At 43.6% G+C, this 21471-nt stretch overlaps 1 protein-coding gene across 1 annotated transcript in view; it reads left to right on the top strand.

Annotated features, from left to right (window-relative positions):
- Positions 1 to 21471, top strand: part of TRABD2A (TraB domain containing 2A) — a 118658-nt gene that overhangs the window by 77230 nt on the left and 19957 nt on the right. The window contains exons 4-5 of the mRNA XM_054987621.1: positions 7025 to 7171; positions 8393 to 8567. Coding sequence (XP_054843596.1) covers positions 7025 to 7171; positions 8393 to 8567 — 322 coding nt within the window. The remainder of the gene's footprint in view (positions 1 to 7024; positions 7172 to 8392; positions 8568 to 21471) is intronic.

Here is a 21471-nt window from a genome sequence, read left to right as displayed (position 1 = left end):
GACGATAGCACCATTCTGGCCCGAAGCTGACCGGAATGCCAGGGATTCAGCAGACCTGGGCACGGGGAATGTGTCTGCCGGCCTTCACTTCTTTGTAATGACTGGTGCAATGCTATCTGTGTATGCCGAAGGAGGGGAGGAGAGATTACGGAGTGCTGGGACCTCATTAGGAGCTGCAGCCCTTAGAAAAGCTTTTTTAAAAATTTTAATTCAGACTTATGTTGTTACTGAATGATGCTATAATATGTGACAGTTCATTATTTCCTTAATTATGTTAAAAATTATAAAAAATTAAAAATAAAAAGTTTTTTAAAAAGAATGAGCAAAACCAGAAAGAAAGAAAGAAAGAAAGAAAGAAAGAAAGAAAGAAAGAAAGAAAGAAAGAAAGAAAGAAAGAAAGAAAGAAAGAAAGAAAGAAAGAAAGAAAGAAAGAAAGAAAGAAAGAAAGAAAGAAAGAAAGAAAGAAAGAAAGGCTGTTTTTAGAATTAAAATTACTAGTCACTAGTTAAATCAAAAAGAGTCCAGTAGCACCTTTAAGACTAACCAAGTTTATTGTAGCATAAAATTGGTTAGTCTTCAAGGTGCTACTGGACTCTTTTTGATTTTGCTACTACAGACTAACACGGCTAACTCCTCTGGATCTATAGTCAACTAGTTGGCTTTGCATCACAGAATTGGCAAGTCCAAGTTACCCACAAACTGATGCAGAAACATATGACTACAAATTTATACATGGGTTAGGAAAACCCAAAAAGGACCTTCTGAAGGCTGAAGATACTCCAGGAGGCATAGCATGTACAAGAACATTATTATAAGCAAGTCCTCAGCTTGTAGTACTTTATTTTAAAAATGGCTAAAATCTACTGATGTATTATTTAGTGTCGCGGCTGAGAACCAATAGAGGTCCTTGGTTCAAATCTTGCCCTGGCTATCAACTTACACTAGAATGCCTTCTTTGCAGTTTAAATGTTATTATTATTATTTAGGTGGTCCATTGGGAATGTTGGAATAGAGCAAGTTAAGTGTTATAAATACCTGGTTATTACCTTCAATTATAATCTTAATTGGTCGGTGCACCGGAATAGAACTATGAAACTAGCCAGGGCTTCTCTAAATCAATTAGAGTTTCTTCTTTATTAGAGGGAATCAATATGTTCCTGCAGCAATTAGAATATTTAATTGCCTCAAGTTCTATTTGGTATCCGTATATGGGTTAATGCCCTCAATCTAGATGTGGAAAACTTACAAGCAATATTTCTTAGACAAGTTGTGGGACTACCCATATGTGTGTCCTATTTTACCATGTGTCTAGAAACTGGCCAAAATCTGATCAGCACCAAGGCCTGGATTTTGAAGATACGTTGCTGGCTTAAACTTCATTTTAGAGCCGAACCAGGATCCCTTTTGAATTCTTTGAAAAATGAATTGCAGAGTACAATCTGGGATGCTTCAATTAAACTTAAACTTAATCAAATTGGGATCGCCCTTGATTTAGTTTAAGATGATGAATCTTACATCTTTAAATCGATCAAGCAACGATTCATAGACATAGAACAGCAAAAATGGTGTCCAGCTCTGCCTAGAATTTGTTCACCCGCCATGCTTGGTCTTGTCAGTCTTCCAGGTAGGATGGCAATTTATCTTCACGCTGCTGATATTCCTGCTCAGGGCAGAGCCTTTTCTTTGGCCAGGGTGAATGCATTCCCTTCCAGATGCTGTCTGGCAGGTATCTCCAGACCCCGAGGCAAGAGCGCTTATGTTCATGTGGTCTCAATTCCTTAGACACAATTGACCATTTAATTTTAGATTGCCCTTTTTATGAGTCTGCCCGGGAATGTCTGCTTTCTAACTTACTACATTCTAAACATCATCTGAGTAACAACCTCAAGTGTCAGTCTCTAAATGATTTGGTTCCTGAAATTACTGAAGCAGTTGCCAAATTTCTTGTGGAAGTTCTTAAATTTAAAGGTAATTTTAATTAGTAGTCTATATGGATTTGTATATCTGGAGTTTTTTTATGATATGGTTCAGATACCTTTCCAATGTGTGATTGCTGTTATCCCAATAAAGGTATATGATGACGACGATGATGATGATGATGATGATGATGATGATGATGATGATGAGTTTATTAAATGAGATTGAATTATGGGAACGGTTCTTTGCTTTGACCCACTCAGAGAGATCATATTGCAGTCTGCGTATTAAGACTATGGTTGAATATTGCACTGAATAGTGAATGTGACTGGTGGTCACGTTTGGTTTATTTATAAAACTTTATATTCTAATGTCTTAAGAAATCAACAGCAGTGCATGTATATACATGTATATAGAAATGTCATGGTATTCAGTGTACTGACTCACACTATGTAATCTGCCTTGAGTCTTGGTGAGAAAGGCAGACTATAAATGATGTGAATAAATAAATAAGTGAGATATTGTCAGTTTCAGTTACCATCTGCAGTATGGTGCTCAAACTCACCTGCCATACAGGCAGGGCTTTTTTTCAGTTGGAATGCGGTGGAACGGAGTTCCGGAACCTCTTGAAAATGGTCACGTGGCTGCTGGCTCCGCCCCCTGATCTCCAGACAGAGGGGAGTTTAGATTGCCCTCCACGATGCTCGGCGGCGCGGAGGGCAATCTAAACTCCCCTCTGTCTGGAGATCAGGGGGCGGGGCCACCAGCCATGTGACCATTTTCTCCAAGGGCAACCCACTGAGTTCCACCACCTCTTTTCCCAGAAAAAAAGCCCTGCATACAGGACTGATGTAACACTTACTGATGAGACAATAGATCCAGAGGAGTTAGCCATGTTGGTCTGTAGTAGCAAAATAGTAAAGAGTCCAGTAGCACCTTTAAGACTAACCAACTTTTGAGAGCTGTGGCTCTCAAAAGCTTTTGCTACAATAAAGTTGATTAGTCTTATAGGTGCTACTGGACTCTTTACTACTGATGAGATAATGTATATGAAGTGCTTTGAATGCTCAGGAAAAAATCTATGTAAATGCCACTTAAAATTGTTGTTGTTGTTAATTATTGTTACTTATTATTACGAAGAAAATACGTCACATCTTTAATACGGAAAAGGAAAAGGAGAATTGCTTTTATTTTGGGAATCAATTTCCCCCCCAATTTTTTGCATTGTTATTCTTTCCACCACAATCCGTCTCTACCTGTAACAGTGAACAAAGGCATTTCCACAGAAGAGGGGGGGGGACTTTTAAAATTCACACACTCAGGAATTTTCCAGGTTATGAAAGCCTGAGACTGTAGGTCACTTAACTGTGTACCGAAGATAAACTTTTCACAAAGGGCTCCCTGTTTGAAGCTGCACCTGGTATCACAGTTGCCTGATATGATAACATTAGCAGCAACATCTATATTGGGAAGCTTTTTGGTTCTGTTCCTGTGGAAAAGTCTTCCATTTATAACTGCTATTAGCTTGAATGGTACATCTGTCATAAAGGCACCACTGTTTACTGAACGTTAAAAGACTATTGGTTTCTTAACTGCAACCTTATTCACCTTCTTGATAAGCAGGCTTAGATTTTTACCTCACACACATTGCAGGAGCATCACGTTGTTGTTAAGAGTTCCATTGCAATTTAGAAGGGATTCTGTCACAGCCCTGGGCCCCCATTCCCTGGGGAGGGGGGGTAAAGCAGGGGCACAACCATAAGGGAGGGAGCTGCTCTGTTGCAGAATCAAGGAAAAAGCTAGTTGAACCTCCAAGAGCAAGGGAGAAGCAGACAGGAGGAAGCCCAAATGTCATCAGTTCGCTATGGAGCAAAGGCCTCCCCTGTGGTAAAAGTCTCTTTAAGAGAAAGGGCTTGCACAGGAGTAAGAGCAAGGAAGCAGGAACTGGGAATGACCATGAAAACAGAGATAAAATGCTCGAGCTGGGGTAGCGGAACTGTAAGCAGAGTGTCAGGCAAGCTGGTACTCTTTGCAGGCCAGAGAGTACAGAAAGGGTTGCCTGGCAATGAGTGAGAAGGTTGGGAGGGCAGGGATAAGGCGGGGGTTGATGTCACGATGTTTACCATAGAGTTTCCAGCAATTCCTAGAGCTACCCATTGTGATGTATCAACAAGGAGGCCAGCAACGTTTTTATTTTTATTTTATTTGCTGCTCCTGGTAGTGCTGGCAAGCAACAGCCGCAATTGGCAATAGGCCTCATGTCGTAGTGGGAAGTCTGGCAAGCCCTAAGTACAGTGCCTCCTGGATGCTTAGAAGGCAACATTCTGGGTCCAAAGGGAAGCCAGAAAAAACTTTTCACATGTGACCCAGGCCGACCAGCTTCCCCCCTGCTTTCACCCTGCAGAAAGGGTGCAGTGGCCAAGACCAGAGCTTAAAGGAGCACAGTAACTAATTTCATAATGTAATTTGAATATTGTGGTGTCCCTGAAGAGAAACAACTTTACTTCCCACTTGGTGACAGAGCAGTTGAAACTGGCAAGTTGAGGTAATTTAACAGTGCCATTCCTAACAAGTGTTATACCCGTATAAGCACATTGGGTCTCTAGTGCCAAGAAAGCTGCTGTTTCCAGGTGTGGTGAGCCGTCGAAGTATGCATTACATGCGGTTATGTTTACGTACAGTATTGTGTATCTTCCCTTATACTTAAAAAATTTAAAAAAGAACCATGTTGCAATTATAAAGGGACCAACCACAAAAGACAGTTACGGTAAACAGCTAGACCAACATGGAGAAATCCCACCATACCCTACTAACTACTCGAGTTACAGACAAAAATACAATAATAAATGTGCAAAAATAATTACACTTATATCCAGTCAAAGACTCCAGGAATCGAATACTCTTGCATCCATTATGTAGACCGCAGGTAAGTCCAATGAGGTGGCAAAATGCAATAAGCTTTCTGAGTTCTTTAATTCTATTTTCTTTCTTCCTTGTTCAAAAGAGAAGCTGGCTCCTCATCAAGCAGAGCTGTGAAAGGTCTACATAATCGATGCAAGAGTGTTTGGAGTACTGTGTGCATTTCTGGAGGCCTCACTTCAAAAAGGATGTGGACAAAATCGAGAGGGTGCAGAGGAGAGCGACGAGGATGATCAGGGGTCTGGAGACTGAGCCCTACGAGGAAAGGCTGAGGGCCTTGGGAATGTTTAGTTTGGAGAAGAGGAGATTGAGGGGGGACGTGATTGCTCTCTTTAAATATTTGAAAGGCTGTCATTTGGAGGAGGGCAAAGAGCTGTTCCAGTTGGCAGCAGAGGGTAGGACCCGAAGCAATGGGCTTAAATTACATGCACAAAGGTATCGGCTGGATATTAGGAAAAACTTTTTCACGGTCAGAGTAGTTCAAAAGTGGAATCAGCTGCCTAGGGAGGTGGTGAGCTCCCCCTCACTGGCAGTTTTCAAGAAGAGGCTGGATGAATACTTGTCCGAGATGCTTTAGGCTGATCCTGCACTGGGCAGGGGGTTGGACTAGATGGTCTGTATGGCCCCTTCCAACTCTATGATTCTATGATTTTGTGAATTGACTCCGAACTTTTAATAGCATCCTGTAAATTATTGTGTGCATCGGTCTTGATGTGCTTTGATGTATTTATTCCTAGAGTCTTTGATTGGATATAAGTGTAATTATTTTTACACATTTATGATTGTATATTTTGTCTGTAACTTGAGTAGTTAATAGGTTAAGGTGCAGTGGGATTTCTCCTTGTCGGTCTTGCAATTATAAAAGGAGCATGGGGGAGATTTTTTTTAAAATGCCAAATGCAAGCTTTAAAACAATAATTAAAAAAAAACAGCCAGGCTGCAGCCTCAAAAAGAACCCTCGTACAAGGGAGGAGCTGTTTAACTTTCCCTTTGGGCCATTTCAAATTCACCCCTCCCATGCCGACGTACCCCAAAGGCTTTTCCAAGAAGGGGGAAAGATAGAAGTCTAAGATTTTCAAGGACTTGGGTGTATGCAGCGTGCTGAGGTTCAAAACAAGGTTTATCAGAACTGCTTCAATGCAAAGAAGTATGTTGGATGTTTTACAGTGGTCTAGCTAAGTCCAGCTTGTAATGAGAGGCAGGGAAGGGAATGTTTGTGTGACAAGTAAAACTTGTGGGAACCACTTCGGATTCTGCTGTGCTAGAATTATCAAATACACTACCCGTATATAGACTTGCCAGTCCACCAGTGGGGACGGGAGACCCCCAACCTCCGTCCCCTCTCACCTGGCTAGTGGCGGGGGGAGAGAAGGTGCGAGAACATGACGGTGAGGGGGAAATGCACTCCCGTACACTCTGGAGCGCCTCTGCATTGCACTGGGAATGATGTCATTTCTGGTGTGACATGTAAGCAATGCATCATGATGGCGGCCAATTGAGTAAAAATCGGCCCCAATTTAGTGTTTGGGATGGATCGATTTTTACTCAATCAGCCCCTTGTGTGACCCGTTACTTCTGCATCCCCCCTACCTCAATGTGACATTCCCATCCCCTGCGTTCACCTTCAGGGTATTTGGCAACCCTAAACCCCTCTCTTCCCTCCCTTGTAGCAGTGGCCGGGGGAGGGGCGGGGGGCAATGAAACTTGCGTGACCAGCTGGAAGGGAGTTTTGAGATGAAAATAACTTTGTAAGGGGAAAGCGTTAAGCAGTCTTTTACTCTTTTTCCTGTCTCAGGGCTGTGCTTTTAAAATTGCAGCCTGGCTGCTTTTTAAGTTGTGGGGAAGTTGCACATCTTCAAGCGTAACATGTTATTCAGGGATTTCCAAACTTTTTGATACTGCAGTTGCTTTTGGAACTCTGATACAGTGGTGGATGCGACAGCAAAATGACTGCCACAGTTTGACCCGAATATGTTTTTAAATCTCTTACTGTTAAAGAAAGCTAGACTCTCTTTCAGTATATCAGTAGACCAACATGACCTTGCAGTGTTATATCTAAATAGTCTTTGTTTACTTTAGGCTTCAGTTATTAAACGTACCGGTGCAGGTGTGGGGATCGAAGTTTCTTAGCAAATGAGTCAAGGATTCACAAGCATCTCTGCTTTTTCCCCTCCCCTTCCCCGCCTAGGTGATCTTTGCTCTGAATCAGACTCTTTTGCAGCAAGAGAATCTTCGCTCGGGCAGCCTTCAGATCCCTTACACGACGGAGGACCTTATCAAGCATTACAACTGCGGAGACCTCAACTCCATCATATTCAACCATGACACGTCTCAAGTGAGTCTCGTCCCCTCTGTGTCTTTCAGTTCCCAGGTGGCTTCACTCTCATGTTAATCCTCCAGTGTTCCCAAGAGAAAGAGACTTTAAAACCAACATTGTGCTGTTAAAGTGTGTATGTTTTGGTTTTGCATTACAGTTCACGTTTCTATTGTATTTACTCAAATGGAAGACTAGTTTTTTCCCCAGGCTAGATTCGCGCTAGAAAGACACTACACTTCCAGGTGTTTAGCGAACATTTAGCACAATGCCAGGATGCTCCGCGGGTGTGTGGATTCAGCCTCAGTGTTGATTCTCAAATATTATCAGTAGTTCATAAATAATAGTTAACGAACCCATGATTTTTTGTGATGTCTCAACTGAACCAACGTGTTTGTAGTTAATACCAGCTTTGTGTTTGCTCAGCTTGTTTGGAAGGGTGAGGTGAACTACAAGGAGCTACTTTTGCAAAGCTTTTTAATTTTGTTTCAAAGAATGTGTTTGGCTTCCATATTCAGACCCTGGAAACATTCAGGAATGATCTGACAAGCATGCAACCTGGTGTTTCTATCATAACGCCTTTCAATTTGAGGATTTGATGTGGCTCATATCTTGATGCTTGTTATGAGTCAAGCCCACGTAGGATCTCAAACTGGAGATCTTCTGATGGACCAAAAGGGGGAAACTTGATGGAAGCTAACAAGACCAGCTAAGGGAGTCTTCTTTGCCCTAGCAGGTTAGAACATTGTGTAGAACTTTCCCTGTTGTGGTATTAAAACCATGAAATGTTCTGTTTAGGTAAGACTGCTATGTTTTATTGAGATTAAGAGGCTTAACTAGATATTTGGCAGGATGCCTGCCCAAGAATGTCTGTCAGAAGAAATGCATAACTTGATGTCACCCCATTGCAAAGAACTGCTAGAGAACTGTTGCGGCAATGGGAAAATATTGAGTGCTGTGGTTTTGCTTTGAGTGTATTTTGCTAAATGTTTTCATGGAAGCACCGATCAGCAGTCGACATGCATTCCCTGGAGGATGTTGTGGTAAAGCTAAAGGTAGTTCCCTGTGCAAGCACCAAGTCATTACTGGCCCATGGGGGAATGTTGCATTACGATGTTTTCTTGCCAGACTTTTTACAGGGTGGTTTGCCATTGCCTTCCCCAGGGATGTTGTGGTATGTACTATTTAGTATTTAATCTTAATTTCTGTTGCCTTTTAAGCACCTCTTCTCTTCTTTCACAGGTTCCAAATTTCATAAATGCCACTTTGCCTCCTCATGAACGCATCACTGCTCAGGAAATTGACAGCTACTTTCGGCAGGAGCTTATCTACAAGCGGAATGAGAGAATGGGCAAAAGAGTGACAGATCTGTTGGAAGAGTATCCTGACAAAAGCTTCTTCTTTGCTTTTGGAGCTGGTATGTGTTGAGATCTAATTGGCACACCTCCCATTTTGTTTAATTGGTTCTCTTCTGGGTTGGATAATATTGATTTTTTTTTAGAGTTAAGACTAACCAACTTTATTATAGCATAAAATTTTGAGAACCGCAGCTCCCTTCATCAGATGCATCTGATAAAGAGAGCTGTGATTCTCGAAAGCTTACGCTACAATAAAGTTGGTTAGTCTTAAAGTTGCTAATGGACCCTTTACTATTTTGCAACTACAGACTAACATTGCAACTACAGACTAACTCCTCTGGATCTATTGATTTTTTAAAAAATTAATAGAAATGTTGAGACTTTTGCCATTCAGAATGTTAACTCTTTATAGTTGCTGGAAAATGAGCTGCATGAATCTAAAGGTTGCATCCTTTCCCATCTGAATGATGGATATCGTTCAGAATCATCTAAAAACTGTGGTGAAAATGAGCAGGTACTGCTGGCATAAAAGTTCATTAGTGGCACAGGAACGTCACAGCATGATATATGTGTATCCAACATTGTTGGATTCTGTTCCCTGAATGCCCTCTGTGTTTGCGGATCCCCACCTTATTGATGGTGGCAGGGGTCAGTTTGTAGGAAAAGAGCTGGAGGAACTCATTAGCATAACTCATTATCATATGCCACACCCCTTGCCATCACCAGGAGTGTGTCATTAGCATAACTGATTTGCATATGCCACACACCCCTGACATCACCTATCCTGGCTGTTTTGGACCCAATCTTGGCCATTCAGGGCCGAAATTGGGCCCAAAATGGCTAAAAAGGGGCTGAAAATGGCTGAAAAGGGGCCCAAAATGGTCAGGATCGGGCCGCTGCTGAGTGGGAGAGTGCTCCACCACCCATCAGAGGCCCGATCCGGGCCATTTCGGCCCCAATCCAGGCTGAAACGGGCCCCAAATGGCTGAAAGTCAGGTGGGTGTGGCCACCTATCATGTGACCTCTTTGGGGAACTACCGGAACTGCGTTCCTGCATGTTCCCCCTCAAAATGAGCTCTGGGTGGTGGAATCCTATGTTCTGCCTATCCATAGCAGAGGTGCTGCAGCACAACAGAAAGCAGGTAAGCAGCTTCTTCCACCAATAAACTGCTGCATCTAATACGTTTCAGGAACTGCATTAGTCAGTAGTGGTGGTAGTGGAGAGTGGCCGTAGCAGAAAAAATTTGAATCCAGTAGCAGCGTCTAGAGACCAACATATTTTTTCCCAGGTTATAAGCTTTCGTGAGTCAAAGCTCACTTTGTCAGATACATCTCTAACCGGACTCAAATTTTGTTCCACGTTAAGTAAAACACTTGGGTTCTGATGCAGGAGGCCCGTTTCAGTATCTGTCACGTGGCTAACAGAACAGCTGTATCTTCTGGGTCATCAATCTAGAAAAGGAAAAAAGAGGAATTTGGCTTTTGCGCATATGCATCTAAATAACATCTCTTTGAACTAGTTGCAGCTTCCCGCGCACGTAATAGATGGCTCTGGCTTTGAACTACGGTCTTGGCAGTAAGCTGCAAAGTAATGAATCAGTGATAGAGAATATTCGTTCAGGCATGCATAAATATTGTATTGTGGAGGGGGAAGAGATATTCACAGTTCTGAAAATATCTTCAAGGAGAGAAAAGTTGATCAAGAATAGGTTGCTTGGGTCAGATCAGAAGTTTGCCAATGAACAAAGGAGTTCGAGCATGTTTGATGTTAGTGGCACCTCTCTTAGCAATTGCCGCTTATTCATGAACTCGTTTTTGCATCGTAGTGCCTAGTGAGGCTCTTGTACTGACCCTTGGGAGCAATTGGAGTAGGAAATGTTACGTATTTTGGTGGTTTTCAAGCATTGTGGGGAGAAGCCTAGGCCTCTTGGGAAGTTTATGAATGAGAAATATCAGTAACGGTGGACAAGCTTGACATGACATAACACAAATCTGCCTTATAGCGAATCAGTCCCCTGGTCTCTCAAAGTCAGCATCGTCTACTCTGACTGGCAGTGTCTCTCCAGGACCTCAGGCATCGTCCTTCACATCGTATACCACCTGATTTTTGTTTAACTGGAAGTTCCAGGGATTGAGCCAGGAATGCTAATGCTTTGCCACTCAGCTTCCTTAGTTTGCTTACCAATACTAAGCCATATGTCCCCCCCATGTCCAGAACTTCTCAGGTTTGAATAGTGACTGTTTAATATGAAATAAAAGAAAGGCATTGGGACGGAAACTCAGTTTGTACTCTCTCTCTGTTGACCCCAGCCCTTGAAAATATTATCTGCATACCCCACCCTGCCGCATACCTACACCCTACTGCCGAGAAAACGTCGTGATGAGACGCTCCCCCATGGGTCAGTACTGACTCAGTGCTTGCACCTTTGCCTACCCCACCCTTGTTTCTTTTGATTACACAAGAGTAAGACTGAATGCTGGAAACTGGGGAGGGGGTCATATATGATCGCTAGAAACACTAGAGGTTTACTCCTCTCTCAGATGTCTGGAATAAAATAGAAACCATTCTACTGCTTGGTTCATCTAAACTGACAGGACACTTGAAATCTTGAATCTATTGCTTGGTATCCAATTTGTCTTCAGAAGAAAGACTGAATGAACTAAAACAGCAGTATTATTTTTTATGTAGGTAGCCAACTGTAGGCTTACTTTAATAAACTTCTGTAGTTATTGCCTCAACGTTTTTTTCCAGTACAAAATTAAATTCAGCATGTGACAAGCTTTCCAGTTCTTTGTTTTATTTTTATTACCTTTAAATGGCTGTCATTTTACAGGGTCTTTAGTTATCTTTTCATTCCCTATATTGTGTTCTGTTGATGAGTTTCAATTACAGTGAACGATTATAATATGTCAAGATGGGTCAACACAACAATTGATTATGTTCATATGTGGTTTGAAGAACATGTCTAGTATTGTTTGTACCTCTAGCTTGCAGTATGAGCTTCAGCTCTTTGTAATGCCCTCTTCAAAGTGAAGCAAGCATTAGAGTCACACCCTCACCCCAACCTTTTCTCTTGGTTGGATAATATGCCTGACCCAAAATCCAATTTCCCCTCTCCAAGTTAGTTTCTTCTGTTGTAGTTGCAGCCGATGTTGGGCCAACCAGCTAGTAGCCAAGAGTAGGAAAGATTCTCCTTGCCTCTTTTGGTCACTACATTTATCCACACATATGGGGAAATGTGCTACACGCAATCCTTCCAGTATGCACAGTCACCATTTTATCTGAAAGAGACAATGCATATACATTCCAGCTTTGAAATATGTTACCCAAACCCTGTTTTTTTCAGGGTTCAATTTTTTTCTTAAAGACAGATTTGCAATTGTGATTATCAGGAGGATTGTGTGTTGCATATTCTTCTCATGGTGGTGGTGGGAAGTGCCGTGAATTTGCAGCTGACCCTGTAGGGTTTTCAATGTCTTTCCCTGGTGGTCTCCCATCCAAGTACTGACCAGGGCCAACTTTGCTTAGCTTTCGAGATCTGACAAAATCAGGCTAGCTTGGGCCATCCAGATTAGGGCATTCTCTTCATCCCCATGGTCAAATATAATGACTGACAAGGTCTCTTGGAACATGTGGTGGCAACGGAGAACTAGTGGGGCCAACAGCAAGGAAGATCTCCCTTCTTCTTCCATCTCTCTCACCTGTACCTCAAATGCACAGTGTCAGTGGCGCCCTGTGAAACTGTTCTCATTATAAGTGGTTTGAAGTAGCTTCTCCAGAGATGCGTCTCATTTGTCAATACCAACACAATGACTATGGCAATGTTGTAATTCTGGTAAACGTGGGGGGGGGGTTTCCCAATCAGATCTAAGTTTGATGTGTTCCTTTTTAAAAGAACAATTTCATGTTGGAGGCACAGGTCCCAAAAGTCTAGCCCTTCAGGTATTTGTTCTTGAGTTTCAAAGCCCTGTGCGGGCTGGGATACATGAACTCTGCCGAGTTTCTCCTCCCATAAAGGTCTTTGTTTACCCTTCACATCAACCCTCAGCCTTGGGGAGAATCTTTCACAGTTTTGGCACCTACCCCGTAGAACTCTTTGCCCTCAAGACGTTGCACAAGCTCCCCCCTTCTACTGCTTTAGCTGGCAAGTTAAAAACTTTTTATTATAGAAGGATTTTTGAAAAATGTTACCAGAAGGCTGGCTTGAACTTTATTTATAATGGATATTTTATTACTGCTTTAAACGGCTGCTGGCTTTAAATAACCTTTTTGCTTTTAGCAGTTGCATTATTTTAATTCTCTATGTTATTGTCATAACTTCAGGTATTTTATAGAAAAGCCATTAAAGTTTACAAATAGTTAAACTTTAGGCATGGAAAGATGAGGCATCACTAGATATGGACAGGAGGTTTAATAATGTGTTAAACGGGGGGGAAACTCATTTGACTAAACAATTGCTTTTTAAAAAAATCTTCGTAAGCTTCTTTTGTTTAACGCATGAGTTGGCCGTGTATGGCAAGTTGAAGAAAGTAGATATATTGAAATCAATTCATAGTAAACTGAGGTCAAATCGAGTATGCTCATACAAATGTTTGTATCGCTGAACATTTTTTATAGGTCTCTCTTCATAGTGAGGTGGTGGTGGTGGTGGAGAGCCCCCTCATAGCCGACTTATGGTGAACCCTGGTGGGGTTTTCATGGCGAGAGACTATCAGAGGTGGTTTGCCATTGCCTTCCTCTGCAACCCTGGTCTTCCTTGGAGGTCTCCCCACCAATTACTAACTAAGGCCAACCTGCTTAGCTTCCGAGATCTGACAAGATCAGGCTCACCTGGGCTATCCAGGTCAAAGCAAATGAAATCATGCCCTCAAGTCATAGCTGACTTATGGCAACCCCTAGTGGGGTTTTCATGGCGAGAGACTATCAGAGGTGGTTTGCCATTGCCTGCCTCTGCAACCCTGGTCTTCCTTGGAGGTCTCCCCACCAATTACTAACCAAGGCCAACCTGCTTAGCTTCCGAGATCTGACGAAATCAGGCTCACCTGGGCTATCCAGGTCAGGGCTCATAGTGAAGTACATCCGAGAAGACACAAACCAGATCACTGCATTATCCCTTGGCTGCTTTGTATCCTGTCTTTCTCTTTGAGGAGCTGGGGGCATTTTCATCTCTCTGAGTGGGATGGGATAAGGTCAGGCCTGTAGGTGCAGCAGAATGAGGTGGCAGATTCTTGAGGAAGTAGAAGAGACTTGTTGAAATTGGGGACGTCTTTTAATGCATACTCCTATGTACACTCGTAAATACCCTGTAATTAAAAAAAAAAAAGTCTACCAAGTCGGACAGAATTGTTTTAGCCCCATCTATTTCCTGCTGTGGTTATTATTTGTAATCCACTTCATTGATAAGCTGTCTTTCTCCCCAGTGGGACCCAAAGTGGTTTCATTGTCCTATTCGCCACTCATATATCCTCACAGCAACTCAGTGAGGTAGGTTAGGGTGATAATGTGTAACTGGCCCAAAGTCACCTAATAAGCTTCCAGAGTGGTGAGTTGAACCCGGGACTTCCAGATCCTAGTCCAACACTCTATAACCACTACACCGCACTGGCTGTCTAGTATGGTTTTCTGCTTGCAGGGAGCTATTTTACTCAAGGGAGCATTCAAAAATTGATCTCCCACCCACAACCCAGAGCAGTGTACCAACCTCTAGACGCTTTCTCCTCAATTTGCAGTGTATGTACGGCAGGCCAGACTGTTGCACCTTGACATTTTTGGCTTTTTGTGTTTGACAAAGGAATGACAGGCAAAACGTGAGATCTTTTCCCTCTCTGTTTGTTCAGCAGTTATCTGATATGATACTGGTGGGATTGTGGCAGTGACAGACCCCACCCCAAAGCAGGATCCTACCTGGAGACAGATACTGCATTCCAAGTGCAGAGTTTACACAAAGTCTATTCAACCTAGAGATTTCTGCAAAGGAAAAAGTGCTGAGGCAAGAACTTACCTGACATCCCAAACAATAGCGGGAAAAGTAAAAGTTTAACACACTCCAGTGGAAAGCCAGAGCAGGCGAAAAAGAGGGGGCGAAAGTGAAAGATTTAAATGGGAGAGAGGGCACAGGGATGAAAGCTTTCTCTAGACTGGTTCCTGGCCTAGCCCCTGCTTCAAAGAAACCTTCCTCCCCTTATGCATTTTAGTTTGTTTTCTCGTTCAGGTGCTAAAGTGCAAGCAGGGCTTTTTTTTCCTGGGAAAAGAGGTGGTAGAACTCAGTGGTGGAACTCAGGACCGCACAATGACGTCACTTTGGGTCAGCTGGAACAAGGGGGGAGTTTTTTAACGTTTAAATCGCCCTCAGCAAAAATGGTCTCATGGCCGGTGGCCCTGCCCCCTGATCTCCAAACAGAGGGGGGTTTAGATTGCCCTCTGCACTGCTGACCCGGAGGGCAATCTAAACTCCCCTCTATCTGGAGATCAGGGGGCGGGGACGCCGGCCATGAGACCATTTTTAAGAGGTGCCAGAACTCCGTTCCACCGCGTTCCCGCTGAAAAAAAGCCCTGAGTGCAGGTAAAGGGTGCTGGAAGGATAGAACTAGATAAGATGCTGGAACTCTGTGGTCAGATGACCAGAATGTTTTATTGCTGCTTAGTAGGAGAGAAAGGGATTGGTATCAAGGGGTGCTTCTGGGGGGGGGGGGCGCAATTTCCCTTTTTCTCTCCCTGCTGCTGTCAATGCAGACTCATTCCCAGTGGCGATGGAGTGTCTGCACGGGGGCTTCCTTTCATACTGGTCCTTTCCCCCTTCTTTGTCTCTGGTAAGCTTCTTGCTATTTTTTTAATTGGTGGTAGGAATATCACTATAGCATTATAGATCCAGAGGAGTTAGCTGTGTTAGTCTGTAGCTGCAAAATAGTAGAGTCCAGTAGCACCTTTAAGATGAACCAACTTTATTGTAGCATCAGCTTTTGAGAATCATGGTTCTCTTCATCAGATGCATCTGAGAGAGCTCCTAGAAGCTGTGACTGACCCAAGGTCACCCAGCTGGCTCCAAGCGGAGGAGTGAGGAATCAAACCCAGCCCTCCCAATTAGAATCCTGCTGCTCTTAACCACTGCTCTTAACCACTACACGAAACTGGCTCTGAAGCAGGAGCTGAAAACACAAAAGGGGGACCATGGCGCATCATCGTGATGTGGAAATCCCCCCAAAAACCGCTGCATGGGGGGGCCTGCAGAGGAAAATGTCTGTGTGGAAGCAGCAAAGGCCAGAAGAGAGGAGAGGACAACTGTGCTTCCCCACATCAATTATTCCTGCCTCAAATGATCCCCCCTCCCCACAGCTGCTACTTGTCTTCTTGAGGGGAACTTACTAACAATTCAGTGGGCAAATTGCTGCTCCAGAGGAGGGGGGATGAGAAGTGAAAATGGGAAGTTGATCCCCCCCCCCCAGTGTGTCAAGTTGCAGCCAACTTATAGCAAGCAGGACAAGAGACTAACAAAGGTGTTTTACCTTTGCCTGCCTCTGCATAGCAACCCTAAACTTCCTTGGAGGTCTCCCATCCATGTACTAACCGGGACCAGCCCTGCTTAGCTTCCCAGATCTGACAAGATCCGGTTAGCCTGGGCCATCCCCAATTGCATGTTCCCAATCACCCTCTCCCACTTCCAAGACACTCTTTAGCAATAAAACACATGTTCTCATGTTACAAGAGGATGAAAGGGGGCATTTCTCCATGACACACAACCAGTTATATTTGTGGTGAAGCTGGTATGTTCTCATACCACGGTATGACAACTTAAGATATTGTTAAATTAATTACAAGAGCAGAGAATTTATTTCAGTGTTTTTACTAGGACATCCCCGTGCCCCATATTGTTTGGTCCTCCTGTCTGTCAATCCTGAAAATCTCCCTTATGATGCTTCTGTTGTCCATTGTGTTCACTGATAACAAATCAACATAGTAGGAAAACTGAGCAATGTGTTGACCGAAGGGCCATGTCTTAAAGTGGGAAAGCCCAAAGCCAGGTTTGCCAACAAGTGCTCCGGTGAGCATAGTTTTGTGGCGTACAAGTCCATCACATTCACATTTTGTGTTTTTATGGTAGACACCTAAAACATTGCAGGCCGTAATCACCCCCCCCCTTGATTCCAGAGCAGAGGAGCATGCTGGAAGAGAAACTGAACCTGGAAATTTAAGCCACTGTGTTGGATACATCAGCCACTCTGTACCCCATTGTTGTGGGAAGGACCAGTGGAGCTTTGCTGCCCCCCTCCCTCAGCAACATGCTCATGCATGCTTTTGTAACCCTGTGGTTGGGTTCCTGTAAAATGCTGCACGTTGGGTTGCCTTCAAAGACATCAGGTTGCCTTCACTTGATTCAGAACATGCCAGATTATTATTGGGTTCAGCTGATGAGAATACATCTTGCCTGTTTTAAAAGAGCTTACACTTGCTGCGAGTTTATTCCTGAGTTCAATTCAAGGTGCTGGTTATGACTTTTAAAGTCCTTCTGACGGACCATCTCTCCCATATGCCCCAGTGCGCCAGGTAGCACCAGGATAAGAGATGAATTGTCATTAACACAGCTTGCCTTTTATATAATAGGATCGTCCTGCCAGTTGTAGGAGATAAGGATGCGTTTTTCAGCTGAATTCCAAATGTGTCCCTGTTGCCCAGGAAACACGGTGCTGTTTTGGGGCCCTGACTAGATAAACCAAGGGAAACAACGATCTTAAGTCTATCCCTAAAAACGTAATGCATGAAGTGGCACGAAATATGTTGGGACGCTGACATCTTTTTAGATGTCCTGTTTTGTTTCTTTCTTTAGAACGATGCATGATTCCATGAACACTTTTTGTTTTTTTAAAAAAACCCTTCTTATATGGAAGCTGATCTGTTGGCAGATACAAAAATGTATAATGGTTGGTCTTCTGGAAGAGAAAAAAGCCTTCCTCGATATGGAACCTGTTCCTTCGTACGTGAGCGGTACTCCGTTTCCTTTGAGTCCGTATTAAAAGCCTGTGGCCTTATTGACTCTCTGTGGAGTGTCTGGTGAAGCCGATACACACAAGTTCTCAGCCTCCCCCCCCTCCCTTTTTTAAAAGTTTGGACGTGGAAGAATAGAGATTCATGGCAGCCCCCCCCCCCCGCCCCCCACAAGAGTAAATTGACCTCTCAAATGCATCACTTCACCTAGTGGTATGTGGATAATGGAGAACTGAGTACAAAATGAGGAGGCCGGGGGGGGGGGCTTGCTAGTGGAGCAAGGGGTCGGGGGCTTTTCTCTTTGGGGGCATTCAAGTGTGTGACGCCAAAACAGGTGAAAGAGGCCTGTGCCCCTAGCGTGCTTCTGTGGCGCTAAGTCTCCCATCAAGCAAGCCTGTTTGATCTTACGGCTTGGGAAGGGTGAATCCCCTCAGCCTTCCTTGTTCTGGCACTCTCTCTCTCTCTCTCTCTCTCTCTCTCTCTCTCTCTCTCTCCCTCCCTTTTGAAGGTTTTAAAGAGGGTGGACGGATCTCTTACACAGAGTACGTCCCTGGCGGTTGAAGGGCCCAGGCAGTGCCTGTTTCTTAAGAACCAGGAGCGAAGTATTAACTCATCACATCTTCAAAGGTGGGGAGGGGGGAGAGTGGAGAACTCAGGAAGGGTCCTTACCCTGGTGGAATGCTGTTGTCTCATTTGGAAAAGCAGGAGATGTTGCAGCATCAGGGTATCATCTGTCAGGTATCGCTTTAATGGTTGGGGGGAAGCTGTTTTGGGGGGACTTCAGTGCTGAAAAGCTGCGTGTCAATCTTTGAATAAATGGTTTTAGCAGAAATTGCTGGATTGCCACGTTTTGTGGTGTGTGGAGACTTAGGCCGATTCCAGATGGGCACAAATAGAGCGAGTGCTTTCGCTTTTTCAGCGACCTCACTCGTAAAAACCCGCAATTTCCCGTCCCGGCTTACCTGCGGTCCATGGCGCTCAGTTGCGCTCTATAAGCGGACGGTGTGAATGCGGTATTGCGGGTTTGCACACTTCTGGACGCTTCGTCGCTGCGGAGAGGCCCTCCCCTTTCCCTCCTTCCTTTGCCGGCCGGCCGGCAACAATATTCCCTTAATTTTTTTTTAAAAACCAGGCGCCATTTGCGCAGTCACACGTTTGTGCACATCGAACTGTGCAAATGTGCACAAATGCACAAAAGTGCACAAATGTTGACGCTGCGTATTTGCATACCTGTGCGTTTGCGCAAAACACGTAAAAAAATTTTTTTTAAAAAACCGAAATGCGAACCAATGAAGGCCCCCAACGTCAACTGTGACGGGGAGGAAACAACCAATCCCGGGTACCTCAGTTGGCTGTGCGAACATCCGGAAGCGGGACGGCACGGCATGCTGCGAGACAAAGCGGATGGAGACGAAAGTGAACCCGTGGCCGGTAAGCGATTATTTCTGCAGAAAAACCGCAATTTCTGGCCATCTGGAATCGGCCTTACTCTGAGACCACACTGAGGCATTGAGCTTTTGCTTTCCAGTTCAGGCCTGATGCATCGGTTCCATATTAAACGTGAATGAAAGATCATGAACCAAGCATGGGGCAACTGGAACTGTCTGTTCCCTCTTGAAGACATGTCAGCAGTAATGTTAACCATAGTTGAAGGTCTCTAACTGCCCTTTTAATCAGGACTTGTCAACCAAGGTAGCCTTAACCACAGTTAATGCTGATTATGGTAATCTCTTACGGTGGGAAGGAAAAATTGGCACCCAAGAGGAGGATAGCTGTGGAAACTTTGTCCCTCCCCTCTCCGTAATTTTTCCTGTAAGAATTCTCCAAATGACATTCTCTTCTCATATCTGAAGAAGTGAGCTCATACTGAAATAAATGTTGTTAGTCTTTAAGATGCCGCTGGACTTTAAATATTTGGGGTTTTTTTTGCTATAATAGCCTATCGTAGCTACACTGAAATTTTCCTGGTTTAGTAACTGCAGTTAAGGGGGCATTATGGTTGCCAGCCTCCAGGTAGTGGCTGGAGATCTCCCGGAATTACGACTGGTCTCCAGGTCACAGAGATCAGTTCACCTGGAGAAAACGGCTACTTTGGGGGGTGGTCTCTATGGAATGATGCCATGCCAAGGTCCTTTCCCTCCCCAAACCCCGCTTTCTCCAGGTTTCACCTCCCAGATCTCCAGGAATTTCCCAACTTGGAGCGGGCAACCCTGGAGGGCATTGCTTTGTCTGCAGTAGCACTTTGCATGGGTCTTCTCAGTCATGTGTAGAGATACACAATTTCTGGAAATATTGAAGCTGTAGTGGGGAAAAGATTTTTTTTCCATGCAGGGGGAGGAGGGGATTGGGAAAAAAGTAAAATATATGCAATACTTACTTTCCTATCAAACCTAAACTGCATTTGCTGCTTTCTCAACATAAAATACATCATGTATAGCTCAGCATGTAAAATTGTGTTAATTGGCATATTTGTGGAACTTAAAAAGTATAAATGCCTCAGTTGTCTACAAGTACATTGGCAAGTATTAAAGCAAGTGATCGCTGCAAACGGCTGCACAGGCAGGTCCGAAGACTCTCCCAACTTATTGTAAAAGATCGCTCAGTCCATTCTAGGAATGTGTTTGATGTGATACTGAGTATGGAGTTCAAAGTTCCTGATTTTATTTTGCTAATTACATCAAATTCTTAACGAGGTTATGATTCTCTTTTTAAATTATGCAGTTGGCCTTCCTGAAAACTGGGGCATGATACCCTAGGACTATAGGTTACCCGATAGGGCAGAAAAGAGCTGTCTCGCCACCCATAGAATGGCGCCGTCATGTAGTCCCCAGCCATGACAGAGGTGTCCACTGGTGTGGGAAATAACCATGTGATCAACGCTGACATGAATTTCCATTACCATGTAATGCCTGACTGGTGCAAATTGTTTTTTTTTTGTTGCTATTAGCATTCTTCATTGGTTGGGTATTAATTGATCATTTGACCAGGAGGTGTGACTTCTCTGTGTGATTGCTTAGCTTTCCATAAATAGGGCCATTTCTGCATGTCCTTAAAGAGACAGCCCACTCACCGAATGGGGGCAGCTTTTCCACTTCACTCCAGATGTCTGTGTTTCCAAAATGGTTGCAGACTGTTTGGCTTCTGTTTTCTCGGCACCTTTTCTGGCACTATGAAAAGTGTGGTTCCAGACAGGGTGCCGAAAAAAGAGAAGCCAAACAGCCGACAACCGTTTTGAAAACGTAGACATCTGGAGTGAAGTGGAAAAGCTGCCCACATTCGGTGAGCGGGCCGTCCCTTTAAGGACGTGCAGAAACGGCCCAGGCTATCACCTCTTTCTGGAACATGGTTCTCTTCCCAAATCTTTTGGTGCTTAGGAGAAATGCAATGGCAGCATAAAACTACTTTTACAAAAGGTGGGCAGGAAGTATGCCAGCCATTCCATCTATTCCCTGCCTGTTTTTTAACATTGCAAGAACTGGGATTGAGAACATGTTTCTGGACAGCCAAAGGTGCCCCCTAGGAAGTACAGCAATTCTTTCTTTCTTTCTTTCTTTCTTTCTTTCTTTCTTTCTTTCTTTCTTTCTTTCTTTCTTTCTTTCTTAATTTCTACAGTTTTATAAAACAGAAGTGGCAGCACTCATAGTTAAAGTAGCAGCACAGTTTTAAAAGCGGTGTTTATTTAAGCATTTATATCCCCTTTTTCTCCAAAAAAGGGCCCAAAGTAGCTTACATAAATAGAGTACAACAAATAAAACAAACTGGCATTAGTCTTTGCACAAGTGGAAAGGCTAAAATCACTTATTTGCTTCTGCAAAGTGAATGCAATTGTATCCCTGCTGACTTTTCTGTATACACACATAGCACATAGGTATTTATTCTGCATAGCACAAGGTATTTATTCTGATAACAGTTTCAAAAGTAAATTAAATAAAAATCGTGCAAAACCATGTATTGAACATTCCATTGCTCCATACGCACACTAT

The sequence above is a fragment of the Eublepharis macularius genome, chromosome 8 (genome assembly GCF_028583425.1).
Source record: "Eublepharis macularius isolate TG4126 chromosome 8, MPM_Emac_v1.0, whole genome shotgun sequence".
Lineage (NCBI taxonomy): Eukaryota > Metazoa > Chordata > Lepidosauria > Squamata > Eublepharidae > Eublepharis > Eublepharis macularius.
This window is presented reverse-complemented; position numbering and strand designations above follow the sequence as displayed.